This window comes from Apodemus sylvaticus, chromosome 17 (genome assembly GCF_947179515.1).
Source record: "Apodemus sylvaticus chromosome 17, mApoSyl1.1, whole genome shotgun sequence".
In the NCBI taxonomy this organism is placed as follows: domain Eukaryota; kingdom Metazoa; phylum Chordata; class Mammalia; order Rodentia; family Muridae; genus Apodemus; species Apodemus sylvaticus.
In genome coordinates this window covers 4,373,673-4,395,096 of record NC_067488.1, presented here as the reverse complement: position 1 = coordinate 4,395,096, position 21,424 = coordinate 4,373,673, and the positions used below count along the sequence as shown (strand labels likewise).

The following is a 21,424-nucleotide window of genomic DNA, read 5'->3' as shown; positions in this document are numbered from 1 at the left end:
CCATTATTTGCTAACTTGTGGATTCAGATTTTAAACATCTCCCCTGCAGCCGGAAACTAATAAATAGATGCACGTGGAATTTACTATATTTTGCCTTTTAAATGTCTACTTAAAGAGAGGTGGTGAACGTGTGAGATGCTGGCCAGAGGCCGAGCCGTCGTGCGAGCCTCCCGCCTGCAGGGGGCGCGCCGCCGCAGGGCGCGAGGCCGCTCTGCCCTCGCGAGCTCCACCTCTGTGGCCGCCCGCGCCCCGCCCCGCCCCGCCCTCCGCTGGAGAGGAGGAGCTGCTGCTGGAGCTGCTGCGGTGGACGCAGGTATCAGGGCCGGGGGCTATGGGCAGCAGCCGGGCCGGTGACAGCGGCTCCCTGGGCGGTGGAGCCCGGCGCAGGTCCGAGCGGCTTCCCCGCGGGCGATGCTGGCAGGAGGGCCCGGGTCAGGCCTGGGATGTTGCGCGGAGGATGCCCGCGGGTATTCGGGAGTCTCCGGCAGCCCACGCTCCAGGCCGGGATGCAGAGCTTAGTTAGGAATTGTCAAGTCCTTAGCAGGTCACGAGGAGGCCGCAGCCCGGGCGTGCGATCTGCCCAGACTGTCGCACTGCCCGGGGTATCCCGGTGAGAGAAGATTTGCACACTTTGTGCTTAGGCCTCAGGTGATCATGAACTTTCACACTTGACACACGTCATTAAAATGCAGTTGATTTCTCTCCGGATTTCCCAACAATTGGCTTAGGGAGAAGACATTTATCTTAACCTCGTTCCACAGACTCTAGAATTGGCTGAAGAATGTAATAAGTGTGTACTATTGAAGAGTAAGTAACACTGCTCACTCTTAAGAACGTGGCATTAGTACTTAGGTGCTTCCCAAGGCGCTATCAGTAAGTAGTGTGGTGGTTTTTATGTTAAGTAACAGCTGGCTGTCTTCATGTCAGATATTGTGCCTAATGATGTTCCTTTTAAAAAATATTTGCAACAACCCTGACAAGTACCATCTCTGATTTGCAGATAAGGAAACTGAGGCACAGAGTCTAAATTAACCTGTCCAAGTCCAGACAGTTGGCAGCGTAAGTGGGATCTGAGACACCCAAGACTTCACGCCCGCATCCCTTTACCTTCCAAAGGTAATGTTCCTTAAGATTTTTGTTTATTGATACAATTTGTAGCCTGAACTGGTTTCTCTTAGACTTAAGCTTATTTCAGTTTAAAGGGAGTGTAATGAGAAATACATTTGTTCATTACGCTTTGTGGTGATAATAAAGTTAACTGTCCCGGGTTCTCCCTGTTACAGCAGAGGTTGATTTGATGGAGAAGTGTGGCTGTGTTTGACTATACACATCAGCTGTGTGTTGTTCATTGTATTTTCACAGCAGTTCTGGTGAGGGTACCTGGCACATACAGCATTCCGCCAAACAGAGGTTTCCCCCCCTCCTACAGTAAGCTGATGTCTTATAGGACGCCAGAAAGACGTGGGAGAGAACTGCCACAGGACAAGGAATGAAGGATGCAGGGCACATGCTATAGAGCAAATTGAGTTATTGACTGCAAAATCAAGGACTTTCACTGTGAGACTGGGGATGTTAATTCCCAGTTCCAGAGATTGGGGTTTATAGAGTCTAAATTCCTTTACTCTTGCGGGGACAAAGCAACTCCAGGGGAGAGGACTGGAGACTCCAGTCTGTCATGGGGTGGGCCTTTCCATTCCACTAGACCCAACTGGGGAACCCCACCCCCGTAGGCACGACCACAGGCCAACCTAACCTAGACACTTCTTCACTGAGACTCCCTTCCTAGATGCTCCCTTCTTGTGTAAGTTGACAACTAAAGCTAAGCACCACTGAGTCCCAATTTGCTTAGCTCTATTATGATTTAATACATTAGGATTTAAGAGGTGTGTTGTCCAGAGGTGCATGTGACATGTCGGCATTGTATTGTCATATCAGGTTGTATTGTCAGAATCATGCAGCAGACCCACAACCTATTTTTCATGGTGGGGCAATTCTAAGAACCAGGGGTAACCCAAGTCCTTGATGTGATGGAGCTAATGCTCCCCTGTAGGAAGACGGGGATAATAAAGTGATTTGCTTAAAAGTGGAGATAAATCCAGTTAGACAGTAACGATTACTAAGAAGAAAGTAAAACAGAGCAGGGGTGCTGGGAAGGACTTACAGCGCCACAGTGAGAAATGGTGTCCGAGAGGATGTGCTGTAGTGATCCTGACGGCGTGCAGGGCAGCCTCCAGCTGTCAAGGCGTATGGGCACCGCAGACAGAGACCAGGAGGCCACCAGCCTGGAGAGGACTAACCAGGAGCCACTGGGTTTGAGCAGAGGGTGGGAGGGAGGGATGAAGCTCGAAGCCTGTTGGATGCAAGTAAAGGCTGCCGACTCCGCAGGAAGGAGGCGGCGTCAGAGTGACTTGACCAGAAGAGTGCCAGGACATGGCTTAATGTTCAGGCTGACTGTAAGACCAAAGATGGAGTCAGCACCGTAGTCCTCCATTATTCCCGGGATATAATCCAAGACCTCCCTGAACACCTGGAACCTTGCGTAGTACCAGGTCCTTTCTATAGTGTGCTGCTCTTTTCTTTATATACATGTGCATGATAAAATTACTTAACCAAGTAGGCACCGTAAGAGATTACTAACAGTAACAAAATAGGACAATAAATAGCATTATGCTATAATAAAAGTTACGTGAATCAGTCTCTGCCTATTTAAGAATACGTACTTTATGTCCATCTCCTTACGGGGTCTGAGGTGACAAGATGTCTGCATGGTGAATGATAGAGATATTGCCACATGAGCCAGAAACATTGCATTGCCAGTGCTGTGGAAACTGATCTGATAGTCCGGATGGTGGCTAAGTGTCTGTGGTAATCACAGGGCCTGCGACACAGAGGGCAGCTCATGTCCAGGCTGGGATGGAGCTGGAAGGCTTGAGAGCTCACCACACTGTTCAGAAGTGTGTGCTGAGAACGTAGGAATTCTTCCTGCAGTTTCCCATCCATGTCCCAGACTGTGCTCGACCGTGGGTTGTTGAAAGCAGCACAAGTAGAGCCTGTTTAGGCTGTGTCGTGGGAGGGCTCTGTGTACTGAGAGGGCTCTGTGTGGTGAGGGCTCTGTGTAGTGAGGGCTCTGTGTGGTGAGGGCTCTGTGTGGTGAGGGCACCGTGTAGTGAGGGCTCTGTGTAGTGGGAGGGCTCCGTGTAGTAAGGAACAGTCGTGTTTGAGGAAATGATTTGCTGACGGATTGAGAGCAGATGTGGGGTATGTGGTACAGATATGGGGTATGTGGCACAGGAAGCAGAAGTTGGGTTTAGTCATACCTGAGATGCTGTTTAAATACATCAGAAGAGACAAAGGGTTAACCAAACATGGAAGCTCAGTGGTTATCAGAAAGATGGGGCAATATTACAGAACTCTTGGTATAAATAAGTTGAAAAGAGGAAAGATGTGTTTTAGAGATTGTAGTCTATTGTCCTTGCTCTGTTGCTTCTAGAACGATTGTGAAGCAAAACATCATGGGGCTGGGGACAGGTGTCAAGGCTGCTCACCTCATGGTGACAGGAAACAGAGAGAGAGAGTCACGTGCTTGCAGTGACTCACTTCCTCCAGCTGGAAATGTCACAGTCTCCCCCAGTAGCCCCAGCAACTCAACCCAGGCCTCCAGCGCCTGAGCCTTTGGGGGGACACTTTGTGTCTAGAGCATAGTAGGTATGTTTAGAGGCACTGTTGGTATTCTGTCTAAGCTCCACCCCACACTTACCTGGCAACAGCCAGGTATGCCCCGCCCCATAGACCTGGCCCACTATAAAGGGGCTCCTTGCCCCTCCTCTCTCTCTCATCCTACTCTCACTGCCCCTTGGGCTCTCCTCCCCTCCCCCTCCCTCCATGTGGTCATTGCCGGTCTCCGCTACTCTCTACTCACTCTCTCTCTCTCTCTCTCTCTCTCTCTCTCTCTCTCTCTCTCTCTCTGCCTTTCTCTACCACTAACTCCCAACCTCTACCCTGAATAAACTCAATTCTATACCATGTCTGTGTGTGTGTGGCAGCGGTTGTGCCCAGGATTCCTCCCTGTTTGGTCCCCAGAGGGGGCTAAGGCAGAGACGGAGGGATATAAAAGAAAGGTCCTGGGCCTTAGAATTGGGTGGTGGGACAGGGGTGCAGCCTGAGGGCCTTCCGCATGGGTCTGTTTTTGAAGTGGTGGCAACACCTATAATCATCTGATAAACTATAACTACAAACTAAGATCAGCTCAGGACAGAAGAGAGGCCATGTAGGAGGGCCTTTGGATGAGGATTGCTGAGAGACAGGTTGAAGGCCAAAGACACATTTACAAGCTGTCTTAAACTTGAAGCATGGCTTTAATTTGTCTTTGTCTCTTCTTATGCCTCTGTAGCATAAGATACAAAACATTTCTGATTCAGTTCACTTTCCAGAATCTGAAACTTATGCATTCTGGGGTATAATTTGCCCCATGAACTAAAAAACAAGAAACTTGTTATAGTATTTGGAGCCCATGAGATCATCGTCCTTTGAAAGCATCTTTAAAAAAAAAATTCTCATGTCATAATGACCTTTTCTGAACAATGAGGTCCTCTTGAGAGCCAGAACAAAAGCTCAAAGTAGCAGTTATTCAGACTTTAAAGAATTAAGTGTTATACTTTGTCATATCTGTAATGACAGGTCATACAGAACATTTTAAAAAAATGAGAACATTTACCATTATTGTTAGTCTCCCTAGTCATAGTGTAAGTGACAAAATGTGCTTTTAAGAGGTAGTGAGTAAGAACTGGGAGAAAGCTGAGGCGTGTATGTAAAATAGCAAAGAGCTTTAACTCCTGCTGTCTGAGTCTTCGCTAGAGATCCGTCCAGGCAGGAGGTATTCACAGTTGAGGCTGCGCCCTGGAAGACTGTGGGTCTGGGGGAAGCGCTCTGCAGTCGGTGAGCCCTTTCTTCCCTGTGCTGTCACACTGACCTTTGAACCTTCTAGCAATCTGTAAAGGTAGCCTGAGTGGAGGCTGCAGAGATGACTCTGTGGCTAAGAGAGCAGGCTGCTCTTACAGAGGACCCACTAATGTGAGGTGGCTCAAAGCCTTCTGAAACTCCACTTCCAGGGGACCCTGCGCCTCTGACCTCTCTACATATGCATAGCACCCCCCCCACCACCATATACCCACAATTCCTAGGAGCTGATCTGGGACTCGCCAACCTCTGTCCCCATCGCTGAGAGATTCCCCAGAGCTCTCTGGGAGACTGAACCTGCCGGCCTGTTTGACACCTTGCTAGGAGAGGCTGTGTGTGAGCTGGCTGTGTGTGAGAGGCTGTGTGTGAGCTGGCTGTGTGTGAGAGGCTGTGTGTGAGAGGCTGTGTGTGAGAGGCTGTGTGTGAGCTGGCTGTGTGTGAGAGGCTGTGTGTGAGCTGGCTGTGTGTGAGAGGCTGTGTGTGAGAGGCTGTGTGTGAGAGGCTGTGTGTGAGAGGCTGTGTGTGAGCTGGCTGTGTGTGAGAGGCTGTGTGTGAGCTGGCTGTGTGTGAGAGGCTGTGTGTGAGAGGCTGTGTGTGAGAGGCTGTGTGTGAGAGGCTGTGTGTGAGCTGGCTGTGTGTGAGCTGGCTGTGTGTGAGAGGCTGTGTGTGAGAGGCTGTGTGTGAGAGGCTGTGTGTGAGCTGGCTCTCGTCAGTCGGAGACTCGCTCTGATTCATTCCCCCGCCACATGAAAGTACTCTGCTGGAGGAACTCCAGGAATTGCTGCATCTGTTCTGCCTCAGGTTGCAGGCATTCCCCACTTTCTGCGCCTCCCCCCACAGTTTCCTGAGTGACAGCAGGTAGAAGATTCAGCTCCACCCAACTTCTGCCTGCCATCATTTACATAGTCTTACCCCACTGTCTCGGCTTGGCAGTGGGAGAAGTAGAAAACCCCACGTTTTCTTCTTACATCCGGATCCTCGCACTCATCCTGCCGTCACCAGGCCTCAGAAGATGACCCCTCCACATCATCTCCAAGAGAGAAGAAAGCCAGAGGCCCTGTAACCATCAGAGAGGCTGCAGCGTAGACTATCCAGCACCTGCGTGGTGGGTCCTTCTCCCATCCAGGGGTCGCTTAGCAATATTGCTATTTCAAACAGCTTTGGGAAAGGTGGCTGCCCATTCCTCTGCAGTTGTGTGTTAGGTGTGCAGCAAGGCCTCGCTCGGGGTGGCACACTGGCTCAGTAGGGTGTGTAAGAGTTGCTGGGGTTTTAGGCTCTATGGAGGTCACTTGGTATAATAGAAAAGCACTATGATCCCTGCAGCCTCACAGCAATCAGACAGCCCAGGGACGTCTACCAGACCCTCTTAAGGTTGTGTGAAGGAAGAAATTGCTCCCCGTGTTGTTAGATGGAGGCTTTGCATGAAGGATGCAGTGCCCGCCAGCCACTGTGCATGATTCTATTTTCACATACAAGGCAAGGCGGTCTCCAAAACTAAAGCACACTGAAGAGCGGATGCCTCACAAGGTGGCGCTGTTGGATATGAGAAGCTGTAAAGTCAGCCACTGTCCATCAGTAACTCAGGCAGGACTCGGAAGGCTCCACCCCCAGGGCTTTGATGGCCATGCAGTTCAGATAGATCCTAAACTGAAAAGGACCCCACACAGTAAGAGTTTCAAAACTGCATAGTTACATAGTAAAGAATCTAGAAAACCAAAGTATTAACCTATCTAAACTAGCAATTATTACTTTTATGGAAATTTTATTTAGATTTATTTAAATCTATTATCTTTTCCAAAGAAGCTGAGTTGTGACTAATCTCTAGTCAATAAAGCAATAAATAATCTAAATATTGCCAGAATATAGCAGATGTATGTCCCCGTTTCATTTTAGTTTCTTCTTGGTGGAGAGATACTGGGTAAAGGTTTGCTTGTTATCTCAGACAGTGAGTGAGACGCTTAGGCAAGCGAGTCCCGGAATTCAGTCACTTCCTGGACACGAGAGGACACGGTCAAGGACTTTGTCATTGCTGTTCCCCCAAAACTTCCTTGTATTCAGTGACGACAGCTTGCTTCCCATGGAGCAGGTGACACTGCAAAGCTTTATTGTTCTTGGGACGAGGACGTCGTCCGTGTGGAATGGGGATACACGTGCCTGTTCCCTTGCCTGAGATCTGTGGTGCGTGTGTACTGGGTTATGAGCAGTCACGCTCACTGGGAGATCTCTGGATCTGTGGAGTTAGGGTCATGAGTGCACATTGTTGTATTCTGTCTGGGAGCCTCTGGACTACTTACAGGGAGAAGAACAGACAACCCCCAGAGGCTCCAGGTTGGGCTTCCTCTCCCACACACTGCTTTCTGTGATGATTGGCAGGGCGTGCACTGAGATCTCATAGCCCTCCTCACAGCCCTCCCTGCCATGTGCCCTGAGATCTCACAGCCTTCTCCACAGTCCTCCCCACAACTCTCCCACAGTCCTCCCAACAGCCCTCCCCACAGCTCTCCCACAGTCCTCCCAACAGCCCTCCCACAGCCCTCCCACAGTCCTCCCAACAGCCCTCCCCACAGTCCTCCCAACAGCCCTCCCCACAGCCCTCCCACAGTCCTCCCCTCATCCCTCCCTGCCATTGCACTGTGATCTCATAGTCCTCCCTATAGTCTTCCCCACAGCTCTCCCTACAGTCCTCCCCTCAGCCCTCCCTCCCATGTGCACTGAGATCTCACAGCCTTCTCCACAGTCCTCCCTGCAGCTCTCCCTACAGTCCTCCCCACAGTCCTCCCGCCGTGTGCACTGAGATCTCATGCCCCCCTCCCCAACGTGCCATTTTTGTGTATGTTTTGCTCCAGCATCTTAGGTTTAATACCTGCTTCTAATTGCTCCTCCATAGGTGTGTTGTCACCAGTGCGTTTGAACCAGGAAGTTAGCACTTATTCATGCTTTCTCAGGGACTTTCAAAACGAAAATCAAATCTGTACTGTATGTACTTGATTGTTGATACTGGATAGAGAGGAAATGGGAGGCTATCAGCACAGCCCACTCTAAAACATGGCACCTTTCCATTAGTTTCTGGCCATGAAGAATTTGATCCTAGAACTTCTGTATTTTGATCAGACTGTGACTCCAGGATTTGGGATATAATGGGAAAGCAAGCTTGACAGAACTTTCCATCAAGTCAGTGGCTCTCAGCCTCCCACGCAAACCTCCTGCTTGTTATTTAGGTTCTGGTCCCCGCTGAGGCCTGAAGGAGAGCGAGGGTAGGGTGAGTGAGAATCAGCTCCTCACTCCTGACGCACGCCCGCCCGCCCGCCCGCCCGCCTCTGTGGCAGTGCCCACAGGTCCGCCTGGTGCCCCTCTGTGGGCAGGTGTCACCTGACCGCCCGCACGCCTCTGTGGCAGTGCCCACAGGTCCGCCTGGTGCCCCTCTGTGGGCAGGCATCACCTGACCGCCCGCACGCCTCTGAGGCAGTGCCCACAGGTCCACCGGTGCCCCTCTGTGGGCAGGCGTCATGCACACTGCCTCTACACTCCAGGGCCCTCAGGACAGCCAGGAACTCTCTGGGGGCTCGACTGTCCCACCCTAGGCTACTCCAGGCACTGTGCTTTTACTCTGTGCTTTTTTTCTGGAGGTTTTTCTCCCCACTAGATGTCACCCCATTGCTAGAAGCCTCTCTGTTACCAAGGGATGGTCATGCCTTGCAAGTTTGCTTCTGCGCAGCAGGGTGCTGTACGGCCTGGGACAATAATCACTTCAGACTGGGGGCTAACTCGCACAGCCGAGAAGGATCCGGGCTAGATTTACTCCCAGGCAGGGCAGCGCCACACACATCTGGATGGAGTGGCCAAACTTTGACAGCTTACAGCCCTGAGAGTTGCTCCTCACCTGAGTCAGACTTCACATCTCTCCCTCCTGCTTTCTCCGGGACCGGGACAGCCAGCTAACATGAAGGATTTCCGGCACAGTGAATGTTTAGTGATCCAGCCTGCTGCCCAGCACCCTGCTCCCACAGTTCTTCCTAGGGCTTGAGCAGGATGCGCTGCTGCCCCAAATGGGCCCAGGGCAAATCTGAGGGTGGGCGACAGGCAATTTAAGAGCAAGGCCTGGCAATGCAGGGAGTGCTGCAGAGACAAGAAAGGAACCAGCCTGGCTCAGCTGTCCGTCCGTCCGTCCATCCGTCCGTCCATCCGGCTGAGTGGTATGCTTTGGTTCTCTGCGTACCGTTCCCCCTAACGAAAAGCATTTTCTTGAAGAGTTCTTTGTGGAGCTAGGGATGTAGCTCAGAGGTTGACCTTGCTTCTGCAAAGCCTTGGGCTCAAATTTCATGGCCCTGCAAAAATTAACCAGTTAAAGTTAGAGGTTAGCTTCCACTTGCTCTGTGGAGAGTATGATTCAGAGTTCCAGAAGCTGGGGGTGACTTCCAGAGCCCGGCTCCTCCCTGTACATGACACGTGGAGGCCTCTGCCGCCTGCGCTTTGTCAGTAGTTACAGCTCCACGTCACCGTCATCCCTCCACTCTCCTCGAGTGCCTGACAGTCACTTGGGTGGCCTGGCAGGTAGCTGCTTCACCTCGGGGGTTCCAGGGAATGTGCACAGGCCCTGTGACCTGCCGTGTGTCACAGAACAGTGCATTCCTCCTCACACTGCAGTTCCACCCTTCTGGGTTCATTACAAATTTATATGCTGAACCTTGTGAGGAATCCAGACACAGCTCTGGGTGGCGCTGGGGAACATTTTACCCTGCACCTTCGTGTGTTCTGCTGTGAACTTCTTCAAAGCCTGAGAGCCTTTAGGGAGTTCTGGCCTGCACCTCCCTGACCAAGGGGAAGTGCCGTCTGCCTGGGGCTCTAAACTGTGGGGTAAGAGGAGCAGCTCCTCAGGACAGAGAAGCAGAGCAGACCAGCAGGCCGCTTCCCCAGCCTGGGCCGCCCCAGAGGAGCCCCAGCCTGTCAGCCAGAGGCCCGAGTCAGAACACCCAGTAGGCAGGTCTGTAGGATCATTTCTTACAGAGTGTAGCCAACAAGTCTCTGCTCTTGAGAAAACTTGGTATATGCACTTTTATTTCCAAAACAGTTTGTGTTGGGTTTCTGTTTGTCTGTCTGTCTGGTGCTTCAGTGAGCATTGCAGGGGGAGAGTAAGAGAAGGCTCTCACAGAAGAACGGCTAGCATCTTTATTAAATAAATATTAGGATGGAATCACTTTCACACACACACACACTTTTATACATATATGAGAATTACGTGTGTGTGTGTGTGTGTGTATAATGAGAAGATAACCATTATGTGAAAACTATGCCTTTTTAATTTTTTTAAAAATAGTTTTCTAGATTTAAGAGTGTGACTGTTTTACTTGCATTTTGTCTGTGCACCAAGTCCGTGCCTGATGCCCACCAAGGCCAGAAGAGGGTACTGGAACCTCCGCACCTGGGGTCATGGATGCCCGTGAACCATGTGTGTATGCCAGGAACTGGACCTGGGTGGGTCTTCTGTAAGAGCAGCACGTGCTTTATTTTTTTAATGATGTCACGTTATGTCACATTTTTTAATGATGTCGTTATGTCACGCGCTTTGGAGTTTTGCCTACATGTGTGTCTTTGTAATGGTGTTGGATCCCTGGCACTGGAGCCACCAGGTAGCTGGTAGAAATTGAACCCAGGTCTCCTAGAAAAGCAGCCAGTGCTCTTACCTGCTGAGCCTCCTCTCCAACCCCCAGCAACAAGTCATCTTAACACACTGAGCTAGCACTCCAGCCCTGGGGATTAATTTGGTAGCTGAGTCAGGAAGGGTAGGAGTTAGAGGCCAGCCCGAGCCCTGCCCCCACACAAACCCCTCATCATGCTGTGTTATAACCAGAAGTGTCCAGACGTGTTCTTACCAGCAACTGCTCAACTATGCCGATGTTCTGTCCCCTCTCCAGAAGGTCCTCTCCTCTGTCATTGATTTGAGTCAAGATTCCATCATTTCCTGTCTACTGATTGATTGCTTGTCTGTAATCTTTTCTGTATAATCCTGCACATTTCTGTCCAGGTCTCTGTCTAAAAAACCAGTAAGGCCAGCCCTCTCCCTGGCCTAACATCTAAAGGGATTCTCACAGAAATTCAAGGGTAATGAAACTTACCTTGAAGTTGTAAGGGTTACAGAACATTAAGTAAAAACCCCAAGTATATGCCTGCTCACCTTGGGCCCAGAATTGACGGAAGAGAAGGAACAGGCCCTCAGTGGGCCGGGGCTGAAGCCTGCCTCAGAGCCAAGGGCAGGAGCAGTGCTCTAGAGCCAGGCCGCCCAGGTTGCAGAACCGGATAGAGAGGCCGAGAACCCGCCAGACTCAGTGCCTTTGGGCTTTGTACTCCCGGACCCTCAGGAAGGGGGAGATACCATGGATTGCCTAGTACCGACTTTCGTCAGTGTTCCAGAAAGATTTCCCCTGAGAAACTGCAAGCTGAGCCTGTGAATTAAAGCCTTCTCTATAGGGGCTGTCGAGATGGCCACAAGATAAAGGTGCTTGCAGCCAAGTTGGATAGCCTGAGTTTGATGCCTGGGACCTTCATGGTAGAAGGAGAGAACCAACTTCCACAAGCTGTTCTCTGGCCTTCTCACATGTGTGATGGCATGCACACATGGTATGTACAGACCATGAAAAAATAAACGAACTTTTTTTTAAGAGCCTTCTTTGTAAATGCCCGGTCTCTGCTTTTCTGTTCTGTCTTCAGAGTTCCTTTTGGGAGACTTTACTTCTTATTGAAATGAAGAGTGAGGCGAGAGCTTATGGAGCAAAATGCGCTGAGGCTGAGGCTGAGGCTGAGGCTGAGGCTGAGGCTGAGGCAGTGCAGGCTAGCCTCAGCTTGTAGTTTTTCAGGTGTCATCTCTCTGGAACACTAATGGGACTTGGTACTAGAGCCGCCCACGGTGTGCCTAGCCTCCAGGGAATTCAGATCACAGGACACAGGGGCAGTGGCATCTTTGGTGCTGTGGACTGTGCTGTGGGCACAGCCGTGGCCTTGGCCTGTATCTGTCTTCCTCAGTCCTTAGACACTGGGAATTTGGTAAAACCAAGTACTGCGGTGACCATAAAACAGCAGAAGAGAGTTAATTCTGTAAAAGTCTGTTGATTTAATGACATTTAAAAATCAGTGTGTTAGTTCTTTTAACTTTTAAAATGAGACCTTAAATCCTGTGCCTCAGATACAGTGTTCTATATGGGGTAGATTGCGTTGGGTCAATGGGCTTTTCCCCACAGTACTTCTGTTAACTCTGTAGAGCATCTCTTATAAGAAGGAAGTGTATGAAGAAGAATTACCACACATTACAGGAGTGCCAGCTGTAGTATGTGCATGTAGAGATGGCTGGTCCTGCAGCTTAAAGTTCACATGTGTTTCCTTATAAGGTAATGACCTAAAATCTAATTGTGTTTTAGCTTTAAAAATATTTGAGCTCTTTATTGTGATAAAAATTAAGAGTTTTACAGTAATTGAATTGCCATTTTTGATCTAGCAGATATGAAGAAAAGAAACTCTTTTAGTGGAAAATAAAACATAGTTGACACTTTTGTGACTACTGTTTGTTTGGTAAGGAAATTTATTCCGAGAACAAGACAAGAATGGAACTAGTGTTCCTCTGATTGGCTGCCGCTGGCCTCACCAGCTCGCCCCCCTCACCTCATCTCTCGTTGCAGGAGTGTCCATCCACCACAGACAATGTCCTACGTTTTTGTGAATGATTCTTCACAGACTAATGTACCCTTGCTTCAAGCGTGCATCGATGGAGACTTCACCTATTCCAAGAGACTTTTGGAAAGTGGCTTTGACCCCAATATCCGCGACAGCAGAGGCAGGACCGGCCTTCACCTCGCGGCGGCCCGAGGGAATGCGGACATCTGTCAGCTGCTGCACAAGTTTGGGGCTGACCCGCTGGCCACTGACTATCAGGGGAACACGGCTTTGCACCTGTGCGGCCACGTGGACACCATCCAGTTCTTAGTTTCCAATGGACTCAAAATTGATATTTGGTGAGTTCTCTGTTCCTTTGAAGCCTCATCATTTCTTCCCATTAGATGTTCAGGCCATGGGCTGATCACCACCTGATCCACTGTAATGACAAGTTCAGAAAGGCATGGAAGCCTGAACACTCAGTAGGGCAGTGTGGGAGCCCTAGAGCTCTGTGTGCATGTGTGCAAGTGTGCATGTGCACATGTGCGTGAGTGCGCACACACATGTGAAACAGTAGCAGGTTTCTGTTAATTATGAAGTATAATTTGGCAAGGGAAGGAAGAAGACAGTTTATCAGCTCGTCCTAAGCTCAGTGCCTAACACTCTGTCTAGAGGCTTCATTTTTAATTATTTTTTAGATTTCTCCCGTGCAGGTATCTGTATGTTGAGTACTATTCCTCCTTTTCTTCATGTTACACATGAGATAGGCGTGTCAAGAAGACACCCAGCTTAGAAAGACTGGAGTTTGAACTAGTTCCTCCGCACAGCTCCTGTGTCTCCTGTGAGAACATGCTAGCCCCATCAGCGCCCCGGGCCCGAGTCCTCTTTAGCTGGACAGTGGAGGATCTGTGGGGGTTGTTCCGTTGGACAGTAACACCCGAGCTCCCGTGTGGGGGGGCCAGGTCCCCTCAAAGCTGAGCTTGAACTTGGAGCTGCAGGCTCCTGCTGTCCTGCGTAGACAGGACATGTCCTGTCATGTCCAGAGCCGTGGCCCCCTGCACCCGAGCATGGCAGTGGATAGGACAGAGTGGGGCAGGAGCTGACAGTGGAGTCGGCGGGGCTCCAGTCTGCTCTGCCCTTCCTTTGCTAGAGTCAGATAGTCAGCTCAAGGCAGCTTTCATTCTTAGACCCTTTACATATCTGTATGTAAGTATATATGTCTGCCTACATACATGTGTGTAAGTATACATGAACATATATATACATGAATATACTCACAGCGTGTGCAAAGACTGAGCCTAGAGATGTGTGTGTGCATACGTGGATATACTCACAGCATGTACAAAGGACGAGTCTAGAGACGTGTGTGTGCATATGTGAATATACTCACAGCATGTACAAAGACCGAGCCTAGAGACGTGTGTGTGTGTGTGTGCATATGTGCATATACTCTCAGCATGTACAAAGGACGAGTCTAGAGACGTGTATGTGCATACGTGAATATACTCACAGCACGTACAAAGGACCAGTCTAGAGACGTGTGTGTGTACACGTGAATATACTCATAGCATGTACAAAGGACGAGTCTAGAGACGTGTGTGTGTGTGTGTGTGTGTGCATATGTGAATATACTCACAGCATGTACAAAGACCGAGTCTAGAGACGTGTGTGTGCATACGTGAATATACTCACAGCACGTACAAAGACCAAGTCTAGAGACATGTGTGTGCATACGTGAATATACTCACAGCACGTACAGAGGACAAGTCTAGAGACGTGTGTGTGTGTGTGTGTGTGTGTGTGTGTGCATATGTGAATATACTCACAGCATGTACAGAGACCGAGTATAGAGAAGTATGTGTGCATATGTGAATATACTCACAGCGTGTACAAAGACCAAGTCTAGAGACGTGTGTGTGCATGCGTGAATATACTCACAGTGTGTACAAAGACCGAGTCTAGAGACATGTATGTGCATACGTGAATATACTCACAGCGTGTATAAAGATTGAGCCTAGAGACGTGTGTGTGCATACATGAATATACTCACAGTGTGTACAAAGGACGAGTCTAGAGACATGTATGTGCATACGTGAATATACTCACAGTGTGTACAAAGGACGAGTCTAGGATTCTAGGACTAGACTTCCTAATTCTGCCCTAGAAATTCTTTTTCTCTCTTTTTTTACTGTCATGTGTTCTTTGTTTTTCTTAAATGCTTTTTTTTCAATTCCCTGGAAGGAAAACTCCAGTAATTTAAGTTGAATTTCTGGCCTGCTGGGCTCTGCTGTGTGACTTGTGAGGTGTGCCCTTCCCCACCCTTCCCCACCCTTCCCCACCGTGCTGTGACCACTGCAGTGACTCTGTTTTTGTGACCCTTTGCAGCAACCATCAAGGCGCCACCCCTTTAGTTCTGGCAAAACGCCGGGGTGTGAACAAAGATGTCATCCGACTGCTGGAGTCTTTGGAAGAACAGGAAGTGAAAGGGTTTAACAGAGGTGCACACTCGAAGCTGGAGACCATGCAGACGGCGGAGAGTGAAAGGTAGCGAGGGCTCTGTGTGGCTAAGGCTCGGGCTGGCACGGAGCGGCGTTTGTCTTTGAACCTCACGTATGTGCTGTGGCTTCAGATTACAGTTGGAGAACATGACTGAAGTGCCCAGTGACAATGCTCTCTCACAGTGTCAGATAGATGCACCACCGTGGACGAGTCGGGCAGGAGACAGTTAAAGGCAGAGTCTGAGGGAAGGAGCTTCCGAGTTTTAAGTGTAGATCCCAAGAATGGGATTTATTAAAGACAGAAGTTGGGTTGCTCAGGCAGCCAGTGCATTCCAAGGGGAGGGGTTGGAGTGCTAGGAAATCTGTAGGAGGAGGGACACTCACTAGAAGCAGACACGAGTCACTGAAAGTCTCTCTCCAGTCTCACACCTGCAGTCCTGGACCTCAGGGATGAGCAGGAGGATTTCCACAAATTCTGAGCCAGCCTGGGCTACTTAGTGAGACCTGATTATGTGGGTCTCTATCACACACAAGTGCTCACAACTCAAGCAACGGAGAAAAAGTAACTTTGACGTGGACTGGAAGCTCTATGTAATGGGAGCCCAGGTGTGGGACTGGCAAGGTCTTCATGTGTGATTGCTCCTCCTCACTATCATGTGTGTGTGTCTGGGTGTGTCTGTGTGCATTTGTGTACACTGATGTGCGCATCTGTGCACTACTAGAGAGGCCAGAGAGGTCTCGGGCGCCCGGCAGCCACTCTGCGCTCATTCTTTGGAGGCCGGGTTTCGCCTGAACCAGACCTGTGTTTTGTCCACTCTTCCCTCCCTTGGAGCCGGGGTCACTGGAAAGTGTGGGGTGCCTGGGCTGTTATGTGGGCCCAAGCTCCAGTCGGCAAGATTGCACACAAGTGCTCCTAACTGCTTGCTGTGTGTTTCTCCAGCCCCAGCCTTCTGCCCGAGAATACACGAGTGTCTCGGTGCATTCTGGAGCACTCCCTGCGTCCCAGCCAGTAGGACGTACTTGGACTTTATTCCCTGTCACGATTACTGGTTAACTAAGTCGTGAGTAGTTTGTCCGTCTTGGTGGCAGTGTGAACTCCCTGCTTGCCTTTGCCCACACTGGTGTTGTGTTACTCACAGCTCTGGGGACACTGAAGCTTCTTGATATAAAAGGTTAACAATCCTGCCACTCAGTTCTCCTACCTGCTCCTGCCCTCGGTGCCACAGTAGCTGAGATCAATTCCACTTAAAAACAGTGTTATGAAATTACAAATCAGGGAAATGAGTAAACCCCTTACAGAAAGCCAAGAAAATTACAAATCAAGCCACAATGGAATAGTCCTTAGCTGTGGGGACAGGCGTGCCCAGGCAGGTCGGCTCTCGCTACTGTACTGAGGTTGTGGGGAAAAGAGACTCCTGAAGCCAGCATAGACAGGGGCCACTATGGAAAGCAACCTGACAGCTTCTCAGAAGATACACAGAGTTACTCTGTGACCCCGCAATTCCACATCTAGGTACATACAAAATGTGTATCCACTAAGGAAAGGATAAACATACCTGTTTACCCAAAGGAATATTACTAAACTGTAAAAACTAATCAAGTATTGATAGATGCTTCAGTTAGGATAAATATTGATAGAATGCTGTTTGGGAAAAGCAGGCATAAAAGGACACATGGTGTTTATTCTGTTGGTGTAAAATGTCCAAACAGGGAAATTCGTAGGAAGTATGGCGGGTCCCTGGGGTCTGGAGGACGGCGAGAGTGACCAGTGAGTGCGGAGGTTGAGCAAGCACTGATGAGGGATTGGGTAGTGAGACAGTTCACACCTGTGAACCTCCTCAGAACTACTAAGTTCCAGCCAGCAGGGCACATGGCTCTAACCCTAGCACTGGGAGGCAGAGGTAGGAGTGTCTCTGTGAGTTCCAGGCCACCCAGGGCTGTACAGTGAGACAAAAGATGAACTTTTTAGCACAAATCCTAGCAATAAACAAGTAGAGGGAGATGTAGCAGCTATTTGGGAGGTGGGGTGGTGGCGCTGTGATGCCACTGTGACCGCCTTCCAAGCAGTGTTTTTGCAGTGTGTGCTCCATCGGGCTCTGGGAGACAGAGTTAACTTGTGTGGGATTAAACATCAAGTTGATGAAAAATATTTGCCCATCTGCATATTATTCTAAGTTTAGTTTTATTCTCTTAAAAATGCTTGTTTTATGTGTATAGATGTTTTGTCTGCATGTATGCATGTGTGTCTATCACATGTATGCAGTTCCAACAGAGGCCCGAAGAGAACACCCGATTCCCTGAAACTGAAGTTACAGATAGTTGTGAGCTGCTTTGTTGGTGCTAGGAATCCAGCCTGGGTCCTCTGGGAGAGCAGCCAGTGCCCTTAACCACTGAGCCACCTCTCCAGCCCTCGACTGTACTGTTGTCATGACAGTTGGGTGACAGAGACAGTGCAGCCGACATGTGTTTTAAAAAAAGGACTAAGGCAGTCATGGTGGCCAGGTTTGAAATCCCAGCACTGGGAGGCAGAAGCAAGAGGTCACCACAAGTTTGAGGCTAGCATGGTGAGTTTGGGGCTGCTCCAGTAAGAACTCCCCCCTCTCTCTCTTCCTCCCTCCCTCCCTCCCTTCTTCCCACCCTCCCCCCCCTCTCTCTCTCTTCCTCTGTCTTTCTATATCTATATATCTGTCTCTCTCTCTCTCTCTCTCTCTCTCTCTCTCTCTCTCTATATATATATATATATATATATATATATATATATATATATATATATATATATATATATTCCCTTACCCACACCACCCTCCCCTCTACTGGAGTCAGATAGTCCCCGGATGGTCGGATGTTTGTAGACTAGTCACACTATCATTTTAAACATTTAAATTTTAACATTTAAACATTTAACATTTTAAAATGTTCAGAATGAAAATTCATAATATAATGCTTTGTATTCATAAAAATAACACATCAGTAAATTAAAAAATCAACTTGAGTATAGTGTGTAGATGTGAAGGTTGAAAGGGATTTATTTCTCTTAATAGTTTTCAACTAGACTTACTTTTCTTGCAGAAGAAAAATAAACTCATTTCCTGTTGAGGTATAGGAGAAATAAAGTGAGTAGAAAAAATCTGGACACACACACACACACACACACACACACACATTCCCAATGCTCAGAAGGCTGAGGGAAAATTTGAGAGTCTGAGGCAAGCCTCAGCTACAAAATGAGTCCTAGGCCAGGCTGGGCTGCGTAGTAAGGCCCTGTGAATGCATGCATGCACGAATGAATGAATGAATGAATGAATGAATGAATGAATGAATGAAGAGCAAAGGAACAGCAGGGAAAGCGGATAACAGTTGCTGGTCAGCCCGATGGCTCAGTGGGTAAGAGCATCGCCACGAGAGCTGAGTGGGAACCGGAGAGAGCGAGTCTGAGGAGCTGCGCTCGGCCTTCACACGGCTTCCTCATGTGAGTGTGTGTGCACACATGCAGCGCACAGACATAATTACAGAATTTTTACAGCAGTCTACATGGACTGTAGGCTGAGCAGTAAGCTTCCGTTACTAGATATTATTTAGAGAATTCTTAACTGGCATATGACTGAACTAAATTAAGAGAGAAATTCCCTCTTCTGAATTTTTAAATTTTATTTCATGTGTTTGAGTGTTTTTCTTCACATGCATGTATGTGTGCTGTGTGTGGCTGGTACCTATAGAAACCAGAAGAGGCATCGGGTCCCTGACACTGGATGATGATGCGTGTGCCCTGCACGTGGGTGCTGTGACGTTAGCCAGGTCCTCTGCGAGAGCCGTGCCAGCCCCTTTGTGTGACCCCTGTAAATGTAGAACAAAATTAAGGTTCTGCTTAATGTCTTGATGGAGACAAGATATTTGACCTATTTTAAGATCTCTGCTTGGGGTACCTTTAAAAACATGTTTTTAATGCATTTTTTGACAATATTGTACATGTGTACAGTGTACAGTGTTTCCTGCTGGAGTCTGCCCAGCTCAGCCCTCCACCTCCCGAGACACCCATTGGGACTTCCTGATAGGATTGTAATTTGCTTGCTGGCAGTAAGCCAGGGACCGAATTGGGGCCGTTCACCAGTGTACAGTGTAAGGCTGATGTGTGGATTCCCTGGAGTCGGTAACCAGCACATCCCTGGGCGGTGGTCTCTGCAGGGAGTTCTCCAGGGCTGCCGGGAGGCTGGCCCTCCCCTGCCACAGTCATGCCCCGCCTTAGGTGGAGTGTGTGGTCACGCCCCTTTCTTCTCTTTGCTCCTCCCACAGTGCCATGGAAAGCCATTCTCTGCTCAACCCGAACCTGCAGCAAGGCGATGGAGTCCTGTCCAGCTTCCGGACCACGTGGCAGGAGTTTGTGGAGGACCTGGGTTTCTGGAGGGTCTTGCTCTTGATCTTGGTCATTGCTTTGCTGTCCCTGGGCATTGCCTACTACGTGAGTGGGGTGTTGCCCTTTGTGGATAACCAGCCTGAGCTGGTGCATTGAGGCTGTCGGAGGGCAGCAAGGGGCCTGTCAGTATGGCTTCCCAGTTCTTAGACTGTTTCTTAGCGCAGGGCAATGAGGCCTGTCTGTGTTTAGGATTTTTATTTACCATGATCCTTGCAGAAGAATGATGTGTTCCACTGAACTTCGTCGCGTAGTTGGTTATATTGCATCCTGATGCTCCCCTCAGACACTGCCTGTGTCTCGGGAAGTCATCCCCAGGCTCGTGTGAGCCACGTGTGGTACTAACCAGGTGGACACTCAAGGCAGAGGCTCGGAGCCTCCCAGTGGGGACGCGCCCTTGTGGAGGAGCAGTGGTCATCAGAGAGCAGATTACTTTTTCTAGGGGTCCATTCGCCAGCGGCTTTGTCCTGCCTCCTTTGTCCCTTTGCAGTCGCTGTGTTCTGTTTGTATTGACTTTACTGGCAGAAGGATGGAGGGAAAACTTTCAACTGGAATTTTAATTTTTTTACAATCTATATGACAAATTAGAACTGTTAGGAACTTTGACTTTTAAGAGTATATAGTCAGAGAGTAGACAGGCTTAGACAGTTAGCAGTCTCCCCTTTAGCGGGACGCCCTTGGTCAGTGTTTAGTTGCATGGAGCAGTTTTGATTCACTCTAAACTGATTGTTTGCAGGGTCTGAAGATCAACTTTTTATGGAGTTCAGCCCACTTTTCAGTCTCTTCCCATTTTTACTTTTGAGATGTCCCATTCAGAAAAACACTAGGACATTCTTTGTAGTGAATAGTCATTAGGAGAGCCCTCTCCTTCACTGTCCCCAAACTCGGGAGTGCCACCGAGACAGCGACACTTGAGTCTGTAAGCCAGCTGTGTCATGAACGAACATGTCCAGGTCAGCAGGAGTCTGTGTAACGAGTCCTGAACAACACCGTGCTGCTGCGACGACGCCTTCCTGTGTACCCGCGCCTTCCCATAATGAGTAGGAATCTGGACCCTAAACTACATGGTAGCTTCTCAGTGTCTCTGAAAGCCCTCTTTGGTTCTGTGGCATAGAAATCACATTTCTTATGATATTACAGAGCATGGAGGTTCAATAATTGAGTAAAATCTGAAACCTGCAGTGAGGAGCTAATGATTCTCTTTCCTATAGCAGAGGCGCCCCTGCCGACTGGGTAGAGCTGCCCTCCACGAGCGTCTCCCTCACTGGTATTTTCTCCTCTGCTTTCAGATATAAGACACTGACACTCTTTTCTTTCATGTGTCTTTATCCTGTCTGAAGGAACTGTTTGCAGCTCCTCACCGGCTGCTTCAGAATCAGCTTGCAGTGTCTTGCATTTAACTAATCATGTTTGGTAGATTGCAGGGGGTGGGGGCAGAGGAAGGCGTTTGCTTTTGCATGGAGAACACTAGAATTCAAGTTCAAAGCATGTTCGAATGAATGCTTTGGAATTAGTGTCCCGTCTGTGAGTCAGAATATATGTAATATGTAAATATTTTGCCTCTACTATCCCTGCTTCCTGCCTAGCGATGGTTTCTGTGCATCATGTGCTCCACATTATTCATTAACTGCTTCCAATAAATGCATTTATAAATCCTTAGTCACTGGCCATTTTCTTAGTGTATCCTATTTCAGGAGTTTGTAATGGATTGCAGTTAGCTATTTTAAAAGCCAACTGTTTCGCTGATGAAACAGAGATAGAGACTTTCATCTTTGTTTGGCTATCGAACTAATCAGTGTACATTGCATGTGGGACTGAGGGGCTGTGACCACCATGATGCAGAACCGCCCAGGTGGGTCACTTAGCACACCTCACCTCATTCTGCTTGTGGCTCTGTTCCTTCTCGAAGATGAGAGACTGC

At 49.0% G+C, this 21,424-nt stretch overlaps 1 protein-coding gene across 2 annotated transcripts; it reads left to right on the top strand.

The window, feature by feature from the left end:
• Window positions 1-250: 250 nt before the first annotated feature.
• Window positions 251-21,162, top strand: Ankrd46 (ankyrin repeat domain 46). Of its 2 annotated transcripts, none has more exons than XM_052160855.1 (5): window positions 251-313; window positions 1,001-1,116; window positions 12,624-12,956; window positions 14,983-15,141; window positions 19,386-21,162. In XM_052160855.1, the coding sequence occupies exons 3-5, from the start codon at window positions 12,646-12,648 to the stop codon at window positions 19,600-19,602; spliced, it is 687 nt and encodes a 228-aa protein (XP_052016815.1). In that variant the 5' UTR covers window positions 251-313; window positions 1,001-1,116; window positions 12,624-12,645; the 3' UTR covers window positions 19,603-21,162. The 2 variants fall into 2 exon arrangements, with proteins under 2 accessions (XP_052016815.1, XP_052016814.1); XM_052160854.1 differs by lacking the exon at window positions 251-313 and adding an exon at window positions 365-807.
• The last annotated feature ends 262 nt before the right edge of the window (window positions 21,163-21,424 follow it).

Bases quoted from the DNA above. Each gene is read 5' to 3' on its own strand.
- Ankrd46 (XM_052160855.1), top strand. From the start codon at position 12,646: ATGTCCTACGTTTTTGTGAATGATTCTTCACAGACTAATGTACCCTTG. The intron at 12,957-14,982 runs GTGAGTTCTCTG...GACCCTTTGCAG, and splicing joins GGACTCAAAATTGATATTTG to CAACCATCAAGGCGCCACCC. The intron at 15,142-19,385 runs GTAGCGAGGGCT...CTCCTCCCACAG, and splicing joins CAGACGGCGGAGAGTGAAAG to TGCCATGGAAAGCCATTCTC.